Consider the following 12,824-nt stretch of genomic DNA (forward strand, 5'->3'; position numbering starts at 1 on the left):
CGAGATGCGCTCCATGGTTATTTCTTCCATGCTCGTCGGACAGACCACGTCTCTAAACGTTTGTACCACCCTTGTCTGTGTGAGCTCAGACCGACCCGATGGATCCTTGGATAACTGGTCATCAAATTAGACGCATTGGAACGGGCGGATTGATGTATTCCAGAGGCGATTACTGTTTTCACAATTTGCGAGGTTTGTCTCGGACTCAATCACCATTCAATCGAGGTGATGTCCCGCACGACACTCTCGTTGTACCGTGGTGCCTCAAAGGGACTTTTCTTTTTTACAGGAGATGCTGTTCCGGATAAGAAAGTGAGAGAGTGGGAGGGGGATTTCAAGCTCGGCATCAAAAAAACAAATCTACGTCTCTTTAACGCAGTTGGAACTCAGATTCATAGGTGATATGCACATAAAGTTTTGAAAAGTCCAACCGCGTCTTCCCTGCTAAGTTGAGTCTGGAACCCTTTGACTTTAGCCTTATCGACACCATCCGCACCTAGCATGGACGCAACGATGTCCGGTCGCCTATGATTCCAAAGCTGGACAGTCACTGTCTGATCCTTTAGGTCTTTTGGTCCAACGACGAGTAAGAAGTTGTAGCCTTCCGTTCGTGCGAGGCGGATTTTTTTGGAAAGGCTGCGCTCACTTGAATCAAGGTCAAAGTGACAAACAATGGATTCTCGACTGCGCTCGAGCCCATGCGTTAGCATATATTCATGTTGAGCGCTCGGTCCAAGAGTGGAATCCTGACCGCAATCTGCCCGTGTGATTGAAGCTTGAATATCCTTGGCGTATGCCAAGACGGCATCATCCTGAGAGGCGGTAAGGAGAATAGCTGGACGCGGAGATATCCAGAACGGGTACAGTCCATCGTAATGCTCGATCAGAAGAGCCATAAACCGCTCCAACGATCCAAGGACTGCCCGATGAACGATGATTGGAGTAACTGGCCCAGGTGTTGCATGGGAGTTGTGGTCATAATCAGACTCTCCTCGCAACTCCGCATCCACATCGGGCGCTGCGTACTCTAGCCCGAATCTCTTAGGCAATTGAAAGTCAAGCTGAATCGTTGCGGTTTGATGTTCCTTGCCGTCGGAATCTTTGAGGATGATATCAATTTTAGGTCCGTAGAACGCACCGTCACCTTCGTTAACGCTCCACGCCTGACCGCTGTGGTCTAGGGCGGCGCGAAGTTGATCCTCGGCTCTGTTCCACTCCTCCAGTGTGCCAATGTAGTGTTCCTGCGGCCGGGTAGACAGGACGAGCCGGTACGGTCCGAGATCGAAGATCTTTGAGTAGATCAGCTCTATAAACTCTAGCGTCTTTTTGATCTCATCTTCAACCTGTGACGGCCTGCAAAAGATATGGCCGTCGTCCTGGTGAAAGCGTCGAACCCTAGTGAGCCCGGTCAATGCACCAGAAATCTCGTTGCGATGCAGTGCGCTGAAGTCTGCGAAACGAATGGGCAGGTCTCGATAACTCCTGGTCTCACTTGCGAACAGCAGGCAGTGGCCCGGACAATTCATCGGCTTCAGTCCAAACTCCTCATCCTCGCCAATCTCCACGTTCTCCGTTCTTCCGCTGGCGCCTCGCCCCTTAACCTCGAACATGTCTTCCGCGTAGTTTTCCCAGTGCCCCGACTTCTCCCACAGCGACTTCTTATAGATCGTCGGCGTGATCACCTCGCGAAATCCAAAATGCGGATAGAGCCCTCGCAGCAGGTTCTGCAGCTTGACGAACATGTCGGCGCCATTGGGAAGCAGCAATGGCGAGCCGGGACTGTAAGGAGACGTAATAAAGAGTTTTTGCTTCGTCGCGAGCTTTCGATGGTCGGCCGGGGGCTTGGGCGGATCGTGGGCAACTGTTCTCAGGCTAGGACTGGGTGGTGCATCGCTCTCGCGCAGCGCCGCCGTGCACGAGCATGGTCGCGCGAAGATGGAAGCGGCAATTCGAGTGTGATGGCGAAAGACGGAACTTCTACGGGAATTGAACAGCCCACGCAGAATGGACTGCTGCATTCGAGGCATTGATGGAGACGTTGGACGAATCGATGTTTTCCACAAGGGGAAAAGAGCTGGGTGAGACGCGCCAAGTGGGCCTGACGTGTGACGTAGTTCTTCTAGGCGTGGTCGCGACTCACATCAGGCACGCACCAGCCACCTACACGATGCTGGCGTTACTGCCTGTGAATGTTCAGCAATTTAACTAGCTCCCGTGAACTTGTACCCATTCAAAGGTCATAACAAACGCTTCGATTGGCAAATGTGTGTCCTTTTAGCTTGCTGGATTGCCGCGCGAAGTATTTCTGATCATCTCGACTGAAGCTACGTACGGCCCTAAGCAATTCGCCACCATCTGCCTGTTCACCTTTCTTAGCAGTACAGTTTGGATGCAAAAAATCCACATCTACTCTTTCTACGGAGAGCTCTATGACCCAACACTTCTCCGATGTCGATCGGAGATTGCTGGCATATCTGCGAGCCAAAGAAAGATTTACAGAGAACGATTCGATCATGGCAGGCGCTCAAAAAACAAGAAGTGACCTGGAACCTGAGCTAACTGACTCCTGGGCGCATTTTTCATCAGGAGATGACGACGGAGGGGAAAGCGGAGATAGTCTTGATATACAAGAGAGCGAGACCGATCAGCAATCGCCAGCACTCTCCACTGATCCCGAGGAAACGGACTTGCCCGACGTACAGTCCGCAGATGTAGCAACTCCGAATCCACGCGGTTCTGTCAGAAAGACGCGACAGCTACTCGGACCGCAAAATTCCAGCCCTAGAACACCGCAAGCAGTGCGCAGCTCGCCCCGACTACAGGTGCGACAGAGCTCCAAAGAGCCTGAGCTTATCATGCCCTCGATCATAGCATCAGGTTCGTTCAAAAGCTCGACACCAAAACAATCTCCTCTCTCGAACAGCGTAAGGGCGAGGAAAGGAAATGCTCTCTCGTCGAGCCGAGCAGGCCCCGCCCGTGCGACACAGGAGACACCAAAGTCGAATCAGCCAAAGTCTCCCACCTCTCGAAGGAGAAAACCTTCTCAAGACGGTACAGCTGTTGTTCCATGGATCTGGCAAGAAATTGTCCGGCCAACCTTGCAATATGCGCTTGGTGTCATCGGCCACACCATGGTCTACCTCAAACCGTGGTTTGGCGCGCTGCTGGCGATCTTCACCATCTTCTACGGGTTCAAACTTGTATTCCAGAGCTCGCTGAGTGCGCTGTCTGTCGTGCCTCATATCTCGAAGCTAGCTCCCTCACCTTGCAGTCTGCCGATCCTGAGCAGGTTGCCCATATGTGGGCCGCAGTCGTCGCCCAAGGCTACCCCTGAATTCGAAGACCTCATAAATGTCCAGTCGTCGTTCGAGGACATCCTGCAGTCAACAGCCCAGGGATCCATTCTGCCTCTGGAAATGAAGCGATCTGAAGCTTCGATACGCGACCTCAAATACGTAGTCACGTATTCTCATTTACCGTCCAAGGGCGAGCTCGTTTACGAGTTTCAAGGTTTTATTGACGTGGCACGCCAAGCGGCTGGGGACCTCACTAAGTTCAATTCCAGGGTTGGCCGCGCAGTCGATCACATTATCAGCACGAACAAGCACACGCTTCAGGTCATCGACGGCTTTGTCAGCTTCGAAGCGTCCCAGGGCGTGCTCAGCAAATGGTTGTGTGGATCGTCCGGTCTGACGCAGGATCATCTCCTGCGTCAGTATCTCTTGCATACAAGTCAGGTGGAGGAACAGATCCAGCGGCTCATCATTGAAGCGCAGGTACTCCTCAAGATCCTGGAAGACCTGGATGGCAGACTGGACGTCATCCACAGCATCGTGACCCGAGATGGCGTACACGTCAAGGACTCACGGGACGAGCTGTTTGCCCAGCTGTGGACCAAGCTGGGAGGCAACAGGAACAGCGTCCAGAAGCTCAACGAGCAGCTGAGCTTGCTGAAATCGGTCAACACGTACCGCAAGGCGGCATGGTCGCACGTCACGGCCACTTTGTTAAAGCTGCAGGCAATCTCTGCAGGATTAGAGGATCTGCGAGAGCGTGTTGCGTTACCGGAGACTGTGGGAGTGGAGACCGTGCCACTACAGCAGCATATCGAAACGATCCAGCTTGGTGTTGAGCGACTCGAGAGGGTTCGGGAGAGCTCGAGAGGCTTGGAGATGGAAGGGCAGCGCAGAATGCTAGAGAATGGCGGAGTGCTTGGGAAAGATCGACAGGTCGAAGGGTAAAATGAGGCAGTGTTTGTTTGGCTATTCGATCTTCTTTTGATGTCGAAGATCAGGTTCCGTTTTGACGAAATTACTGGATAAACTTGAAAGATACCCATGGTAATCAAATGAGAAAACGCTCGGCACGACAATTCACGAACGGACAAGTACATGCATGGACTGTTTATTGCTACATCTTGAGAATCATCAGGATCAACTTTCATCTCTCTCTCTCTCTCCGATGTAGCCTTCGTGATCGAAGCCATGATCCGCTTTGCTTTCCTCGGATGTAGTCGTGTTTCTTTATCTGGAGATTTTCAATGTATACAGACTCCTGAAAGCAAGAAGGGAGAGCTCTATGCCTATGGCACCATGCATCCCGTGCTTTACTGTGGAGTTTCACTTAATTGTTTTCCCCTACTGTGGCATTCTTCTCAGCAATCGTGTCGTTCTATGTTCTTCACATAATGAATAATCAAGGCCATGTCTGCTTCCACAGTTCAATAAAGAAGGTATTATCACCGTCACCATCCTCATCAGCGATGGAGAGCTAAAGAGGAATGCGAAAGCTCTTCTGGAACCGGGACTTAATGGTAGTTGAAGCATGTTTCGGTTCACCAAGTGCACATAAGTGAATTAAAGGCTTTTGTAACGTCACTGTTTCCATAGATGTTTTGATAAGGCCCGCCTGCATTTAGCTTTTGTTAGCGTGTTGCACTTGTGACTTGACTTTTGCTGTAAGCATATTGTAAAAACACACCTGAGCAGTCCGATACGTCCTGGTAGAGCCTGCAGTGGTCTCCTATAGTGATACCCTTAATGGACCACTGAAAAGCTAGTAGCACATTGGCCTCCATAATGGCCTGACAAAGGCTGTTTCCTGTGCAAAGGCCCACGCAGGTACCTCGCCCGCTATACTTTTTAATACAATTTCTTCAGTAATGATAAGCCATCGATGACGATGGATCATTGCGAATATTCTGTGCGATCTGATCCGTTGCAACGGGACGGCAGCAAAAGTAACTCACTCTTTCATGTCGCAAAACTGGTAGCAATGGGTGTCAGTCGGTCTATTGACTCCAGGAAAAGCTGGAGCAGCTGCGACGACTGAAATAAGGGCGAAGACCAAGATAAAAATCTTGATTGTGAGCTGCTTCTTATGGATCATGGATGGTACGTTCATTGTCATTATGTAGACTTCTTCGCGGAAATGTTAAGCGGATGGGCCGAAGTGGAGCTTGGGAGACTGCTTGTAGTTCGCCTCGCGCAAATCAACATGCCAATGTGGTTCTTAAAGTCGATGGTGCACAAAGAAAGTGAAGACCGAAAAGTTCAAGCAATAGGTTACAAGCGTCATCTTCGGCATCAAAGCCGGCACCGTGAAGGTTGTTGGGACCGATTGAAAGCGATATAGGCAATTACGAAAAGTAAGGAAAATAGCAGCTAGCCAATGCTCGTCAAGGGAGATGATTGTGAGGAGTTACCCGGCCAAAGCAGGCAAGGAACTCGAACGGACAAGATACGATGCGTCAGCACCTCTTATGGCCGGTTCGACAGCAGCTTTGCAAGAACAGCGCAGACGAAACCAGTGTTGAGCTGATTGAACGCTGGGGAAAAAATCGTCAACACCCAACGACTGCTCCTTCCCCTTGAGCAATCTTGGCTTGTACGTCACGTGCATGTCGACATAGTTTGGGAAGGAGCGCTCGTCAGAGACTTTCCCGGCTCGCCATAGCGAGGGTTGGATTTCGTGTTCGTGTTGATCATGATGACGACGACGACGACGACGACGACGATTGTGATGAAGGTTGCTTTCGTTTGGGACTGGTGTGCGCCGGTGGAAAAAGAATTGTATCAGACTCACGTAGCACTCCCAATGCTTACCGGTGGAAAGGAAGTTGCTTGGCTCACCGATGGAATGGCGAATTGCCTTTCAAGGAGAAGCCGCAGCTGCGAAAGCAACATTGAGTGATTCGTGAAGATGGAGTCAACACGGATCGTGGTGATACAACGCCTCGCACATGCGCAGTCCAGTTCAGACAACGTAATGATCTCGGATTCGTGAATAGCGTACGGAGATTGGGCATGGCGCTTGGGGATAGCGACAAGGAAGCAGAATTGCTGAAGTCGGCGACGGAAAACGGGAAAGCGCGGAAACATTAAAAAACGGAGATTACAAAAAAAAAAATGCGTAGACATGGCACCCACCTCACGTTAGAGAATATGGTTGCACGTCAGTGGATGACTCGCAGCCGCACAGAACGGAAGGGGAATTAAGTCGATCAGCGCGCCTGGGATGAGGTTTAAATTTGACAGCTATAGCATCAATGCGATATAGCGATATACAAAGAGCTTTTGCATGACGTGACGGAACGCGTTCACGCTTTTTCCATGACTCGACCGTTTGCTCTTCACCGACTTTAGGCGCAATTTGGCATTCAAAGTCGGGCTAAGAGGAACAGCAACCACATCTTGGTTGCCACGGGAGGTGGCGGGCGAAACCGAAACGCAATTCTTCGCAGTAGAATGAAGGCAGCTTCGCGCATCAAAATAAACAGTGTTCTCAGAGCCACATGTTAAGAAAAGCCGGAGGGCTACGCGACAGTGCTTGCAATTGCAGACAGATCGGGCCACACGCGATCGAAGCACAGGACAGGACAGTGGGCATCCCGGCATGAAAGGTCAGCTACAAGAAGGAAAGAACGGACAGGTACGGAGAGAGAAGACACAAGAGAGATCGATCCAAGCTTTACTTTTGCACGCGCTGCTACGACTGTGCACTGCAGGGGGCTCCCACGACGCATAACGCCAGCATAAGGGCGCGCGGTGCGGTCCAAAATTAGGTGCTAAGGCAGCAGCGTGAAGGAATCAATCACGAGAGGGAGCCGGGCAAATGAGACGACTGTGCATGCAAGCATTCGAACGTGCATGACTTTTGTTCAGGGAGTAATGCAGAGCGCACCGGTCCAGGGCAGGGCCAGGCGACTGACGGAGAAGGCTGTGTAATGAGCGGTGGGTATGAGCGGCAACATGAGCAAGTGACGTGTATGAAAAGGTGGGAGATGCCGTTGGTGTGGTGGGCATAGCTAATGTTGACTGCGAGTCGATCACGGCTTGCTGACAGCAGTAGGCCTGCGGCGGGCAAACGCTGGGTGCCCAAGGCTGAAAACGGACGTCTCGAACGGCGTGCGTAGTCGAGCTGGGGACGGGGCGAAAGGGGAGCCGCTGTAGAAGCCGACGGCGAAGACGAAGCCGCAGACGAAGCCGCGGACGAAGACGAAGCGAGCTCGGCTGCGGCCGGCCAGCAGCGACACGGCAAGAGCGAAAGGGAAGAGTCCCAGAGTCGTGGATGAAACCGCGGTTGCTCGTGGGTGTCGTCGCGTCGAAGAGGGTTGGTGCAGGCTCCGGGCGCGGGCAGGAGCAAGTCAGGTTTCATCGCCCAGCACCGCGCAGAGGGAAAGCGCGCGTAAGGACCTCTGGTCTTCGGTCGCAGGCAGGAACGGTTACCCCCAAGGCAAGGCGCGGACGGGACTCTGGCCTCTGCACTGCGCTTGCTCGTCTGGGTGCTCTGGGCTGGCGGGCTCGGAGTACCGCCCAAGCCGTTGCACTTCCAGAGTGGGAGCCGGCTGCGAGAACGAACCTGAACGCGGGAGATGCGTCCGGGCAGAGCAGGCGTGCGCGCAAACGCGGTGCTGGAGACAAGCATGACAACGCAGCCGGGCGATCAATGGGGAGGGCGTGGGCGTCGCCGGCGCCGCTCACCTCGGACGCGGCGCGTTGTGTTCTGCCGCCGCTGCTGCTGCCGCCGCCGCTGATGCTGCTGTGCACCAGCTCCCGGCGACGCGCACAACACCGCAGCGTGGTGGTCGGCCAGGGCCCCGGCGCCACCAGCTTTAGCTCGGCCAGTGCGTTCGACCCTCCGCCAGCGCCTGTGCTGCCTGGCCCGGAAAGGACTAGCGCGGCCTTTCCGGGAGATTAGAGAGGCCAAACCGATCTTTCCCAAGCTCAGCTCCAGCGCCATCACCAGTCCCGCGTCGGCTGCACCTTATTCTGACCCAAACTCGCCGTTCTCCATCCATCCTTTGTTTCTCTGCGACCACACCGTGCCTTCGATCCTTTTCTTTCCTCGCCATCGAGGTGCTCTCCTCCCCTCCCCCCCCCCTATTCGCGGTGTCGGGTGACCCTGCGCGGTTACTGCCCATCCCTCCTGTCATTCTCTCTGGGCCACCAGCAACCCGTCCCCTTTCTCAATCTCGCGACGCAGAGCGCCGGCCTGAGGCACGCCTGCTTCTTACCACCCCGTACTGCACCTGCGAGATACGGTCCCTTTCTCGCGCATTCCGATCGCTGAGGTGATCAGCCTGAGACCGAATACACACAGAGACGCCCAACCTCTGCATTTCGGATCACCTGTCTACCCGCACGAAAACAGCCCACTCGTGCCTCGTCTCGTCCCGGTTTCCATACGCGTCCGGCCGTCGGACAATGTCTTCGACTGCCGCCGTGCAGCCCAGCGCTCCAACGATCTCACAACGACCCTACTCAGCGTCGCCGTCCTCTTCGTCTAGGCCGGAGCAATATTACCAACAGCCGGCTGCTGCTGCTGCTGCGGCCGCCGGCTCCTCATCAACAACCCGACGAGCCGCCCGTCCTAGCAATGGCGCCTCTCCGCAGACACCAACGCAGCCTTCACCGGCCGAGTCAAGCTCATCATCCATGACGCCGCGCGCAGCCGCCCTACCCAGCTCGTCGAACAACTCGCCTGTCGTGACAATGGCGTCTGCCAGCGGGCCTCCAATCGCTCCTCCTCCGCGAACATCGTCACACAATCGGAGTAATACTGGCACCCCGGAAGTCGGGCGCTCGGCTGCAAACGCAACGCCCACCGCAAGTAGCGTTGCGAAGGAGTATTCGAGCTCAAACTCGTCCCGCTACCCGCCCACGTCGACGGCTGCTGCGGCTGCGTCCGCGAGATCACGAGGATACCCTTCGCCGAAGGAACCTGTTACCTCTAGCCCGCGTATGGCAACCTATCCTGCACAGTCGCCGAGCCATAGCCGTTCGGCCAACTCTGTTGGCCAGCCGCCAATGGGCTCTGACCTTCCGAGGGAAGACAGCACGATTATCAACCGCCTGATTATTTCGGATCCTCAGGAAGACCTTGCACGAGACATGGAAAGAGTCGCTGAGTCGCGACCTTTGCATTCTGATGGAAACACAACGCCCAGAGCTGTGGCCCATGTGTCGATGCCACCAGGGAGTCTAGAGGACAGCACACGCAGCTCAAGGACGCGGCAAGAAAAGTCGGAAAGGCGCCCAAAGGAGATGCGCTTCGGCGATTATATCCTTGGGCAGACTCTGGGTGAGGGCGAGTTTGGGAAGGTGAAAATGGGCTGGAAACGAGACGGCGGTGTCCAAGTCGCCATCAAGCTGATACGGCGAGACAGTCTGGGCTCAAATCCGAGCCGGCTGCCCAAAATCTACCGCGAAATCGCCATCCTTCGAGAGCTGCAGCACCCGAACATTGTACGATTGCACGAGATGGTCGAGACAGAAAGACACATTGGCATCATCCTCGAGTATGCATCGGGTGGCGAGCTCTTTGACTACATCCTTCAGCATCGTTTCCTCAAAGATAACTCCGCCCGGAGACTCTTTGCCCAGCTTGTCTCCGGTGTGGGCTACCTCCACAAGAAAGGCATCGTTCACCGTGATCTCAAGCTCGAGAATCTTTTACTCGATCGCAATCGCAACATCATCATAACCGATTTTGGCTTCGCCAACACGTTTGACTCCTCTGATGAGTTGACCGAGGAAATTGAGCTTAACTTGGGCAACAAGGACTTCGTGCGGAGGATGGGCCTAGACATTGTCAACGAGGACGGCCACAGAAGAGGCGATCTCATGCAGACAAGTTGCGGCTCGCCCTGTTATGCTGCACCAGAACTTGTCGTCAGCGACTCGCTTTACACGGGCAGAAAAGTAGACGTTTGGAGCTGTGGAGTCATTCTGGCAAGTGCTTATCTTCTTGTTCGCCTTGCCATCTAGCTAACGAACTGTAGTACGCTATGCTGGCAGGATATCTCCCTTTCGATGATGATCCTGCGAATCCCGAAGGGGATAATATTAACCTCCTGTATAAATACATCGTATCCACCCCGCTCACATTCCCAGAATATGTCACACCGCACGCAAGGGACCTTCTTAAGCGCATATTGGTTCCCGATCCACGCAAGCGAGCCGACCTGTTCGAGGTCGCCCGTCACAGCTGGCTGAGCGAGTACGCACATGTAGTAGCGTTCATCACCAGCAGCACCACATCGCCTAGTGATATCTCGAATACAACCGTTCCACCAGGTAAGAGGATTGGACGTGACACTCTCCATGGACCAGCGAACTGACTTCAGTACAGAAGATGCATTTGATCAACCACACCTCGCCCGTAGCGCATCTGTTCGCGAACCAACGAAAGCGCACAACGCGGTCGCGCAGATTGGTGGCCTTCAGAAACAGGCGCCAATGGACAACGACAAGACTAAGACTGCAAGAGATGCCAAACGTCGCACAGTGCAGGTGGAGTACGTCGCTCCAGCGTCTGCTACTGCACGGGGCGATCCGTCAAAGACTCGTGCAAGAGACAATACACAAGGTCCCGTCGAAGTACCTCTTCCTGACGGCTACCCTACTTCTGTGCGGCCTCAGGAACGAGCCACAGCAGCAGCGCCAAGCTCTATGCCTCCACCATCACGTCCTGTTCGTGGCCAAGTGCGAGCTACGTCAGAGCATGTTTCTGGGGCACCATTGCCGCCAGTACCGAATAATCGTCCATCAACACAAGGTTCAATGTCTGGAGCTCGTCTGCCTTCACGTGGCAATTCTTACGGTCAGCCGGCTGTTGCTGTTGCCAAAGATACTGCACAAGGAAGATTCTCGCAGCCTCGAGGACAGCAGTACCCTGTAGGACCAGCTTTGGGTAGCGAAGCTCATGAGCATGATTCGAACAATTCGGATGCCTACTCCAACGACCCGAAGAGGAGTCAGTCTAAAGGTCGTGGTCACAAACGATCAAGCACTTTGGGTGAGCTCTTCGGCAAGCGTGGTTCTATCTTCGGAGCCAAGGAGAAGAAGGAGCCATTCTCACCCAAGGAAAAGCCACCTCGATCACACCCACCGGTCAGCATGAAACAGCCAATTCCTACTGATGTTGAGCCACGACGCTCGACCGAATCGAGACGCACATCGTTCTCTTTCAGCCGCAAGAACACCAATGACGGTGGCAATAGGTCATCCAGACGGTTCTCATTTATCCCTTCTGCCCTGTCAAACAGCTTCAGCAACAACAGAACAAGCGCGCCTATGCCACCTGACACTGCTGATTCGGACAACAGCAGGTACAACAGAATGGACGGCCGACCAAAGATGGCATTTGGACGTGGTGAAAGCCGCTCACCAAGCAGAAGTACTACTGCCAGCACGATACCCGTGCTTGGCGACTCCTCATTTGACGGCAACAGAAGGGCTCGTGACACTCCTGGCCACAGACTAGTGTCGACCTCATACCCGAACGACACCGACACCGACATAGCGCAGCACAATCGTCTACCATCCTCGACTTATCCACCACAGGATGAGAATTTCGATCCCAGCGACATGCACTTCCCCGCTGAACCAAACACTGGCGGTGCATACTATCGTCAGGTCAGCGGGCAGTCCACTGTACCCTCCATGCAGCAGGATGAACATGGACGGTTCAGACCGTTGTACCCCGTCGGCTTTGATCCTGATGACAAAGGGAACATCGCTGGTTCACCATCGAGCTCGAGACGTGAGAAGAATGTGCTTCAAAAGCCTCATCGGCAATTTCCCGATGCGGGGGGTGCGCATGGCGGAAAGGCGAAGAGGGTCATGGACTTCTTCAGAATGAGGGGACGAGCAAGAGCTGAAGCGTAAGTTTTGCACCATGCTCACGGCGTTGTTGCCAGTTTTGGACTGAGGAAGTGGGGGAGGCGGAGAGAGCTTGAATCTATGGCATTCGGCCAGAAATAAAGCATCGTAATGCCCAGTCGACAAGGGAACATCAAGAACTGTCGATTTGTCCGCTGTCGTCAAACGTGCTGCACTGGCTTGCACATATCTCTTCTTGGAAATTTGCATACTAAGGGCGTTTACATTGTTTCAAGGAAAGCGAGAATTACACCGAACAAATTTATTCTTGTCGATACGTGTCCAAGTATGCGTGTCCGTATCGTTGCTGTGCTGTGCTGAGCCGTGCAACACTTAAGACAGACAGGGGTAAGGGCAATCAGATTTCTTGCTGTACGGACTGGGAGGAGACAGGAAGAGAAAGGGGTTTAATTTTCTGTTGTATGTTATTCGATGCGAGAGATACCGAGATCGTTAGTGTTGAGACTTTCGTAATTTGGACGAAGCATTCGCTGTGTTGGCGCCGGAAGGCTGACACAAGCGATAATCTTCCCCTCAAACGCGACTTTGATTTTTGAAAAATTTGCTATCTCATGATTTCTTTTATTTTCTAAAAAAAAAAAAAAAAAAAAAAGAGAGAGAGAGAGAGAGAAAAGGAAGGAAAGCAAAGGAACAAAGACG

The 12,824-nt window shown here is 53.5% G+C and overlaps 3 protein-coding genes across 3 annotated transcripts; 2 read left to right on the forward strand and 1 right to left on the reverse strand.

Annotated features, from left to right (window-relative positions):
* Nucleotides 1-339: 339 nt before the first annotated feature.
* PV09_00894 (threonine-tRNA ligase) lies at nt 340-2,042 on the reverse strand. Its single transcript, XM_016353712.1, has one exon. The coding sequence runs from the start codon at nt 2,025-2,027 to the stop codon at nt 393-395; it is 1,635 nt and encodes a 544-aa protein (XP_016218865.1). The 5' UTR covers nt 2,028-2,042; the 3' UTR covers nt 340-392.
* Nucleotides 2,043-2,158: 116 nt separating this feature from the next.
* On the forward strand, nt 2,159-4,482 carry PV09_00895 (uncharacterized protein). The gene has a single exon (XM_016353713.1). The coding sequence runs from the start codon at nt 2,430-2,432 to the stop codon at nt 4,239-4,241; it is 1,812 nt and encodes a 603-aa protein (XP_016218866.1). The 5' UTR covers nt 2,159-2,429; the 3' UTR covers nt 4,242-4,482.
* A 3,771-nt stretch (nt 4,483-8,253) lies between these two features.
* On the forward strand, nt 8,254-12,725 carry PV09_00896 (uncharacterized protein). Its single transcript, XM_016353714.1, has 3 exons — nt 8,254-10,232; nt 10,283-10,577; nt 10,633-12,725. The coding sequence occupies exons 1-3, from the start codon at nt 8,706-8,708 to the stop codon at nt 12,168-12,170; spliced, it is 3,360 nt and encodes a 1,119-aa protein (XP_016218867.1). The 5' UTR covers nt 8,254-8,705; the 3' UTR covers nt 12,171-12,725.
* Nucleotides 12,726-12,824: the final 99 nt, after the last annotated feature.

Source organism: Verruconis gallopava (assembly GCF_000836295.1).
Source record: "Verruconis gallopava strain CBS 43764 unplaced genomic scaffold supercont1.2, whole genome shotgun sequence".
Lineage (NCBI taxonomy): Eukaryota > Fungi > Ascomycota > Dothideomycetes > Venturiales > Sympoventuriaceae > Verruconis > Verruconis gallopava.

Excerpts from the sequence above, each read along its gene's own strand:
- PV09_00894 (XM_016353712.1), bottom strand. The coding sequence starts at position 2,027 with ATGCCTCGAATGCAGCAGTCCATTCTGCGTGGGCTGTTCAATTCCCGT.
- PV09_00896 (XM_016353714.1), top strand. The coding sequence starts at position 8,706 with ATGTCTTCGACTGCCGCCGTGCAGCCCAGCGCTCCAACGATCTCACAA. Across the intron at positions 10,233-10,282 it reads GGAGCTGTGGAGTCATTCTG|TACGCTATGCTGGCAGGATA; the intron begins GCAAGTGCTTAT and ends AACGAACTGTAG. Across the intron at positions 10,578-10,632 it reads GAATACAACCGTTCCACCAG|AAGATGCATTTGATCAACCA; the intron begins GTAAGAGGATTG and ends ACTTCAGTACAG.
- PV09_00895 (XM_016353713.1), top strand. The coding sequence starts at position 2,430 with ATGACCCAACACTTCTCCGATGTCGATCGGAGATTGCTGGCATATCTG.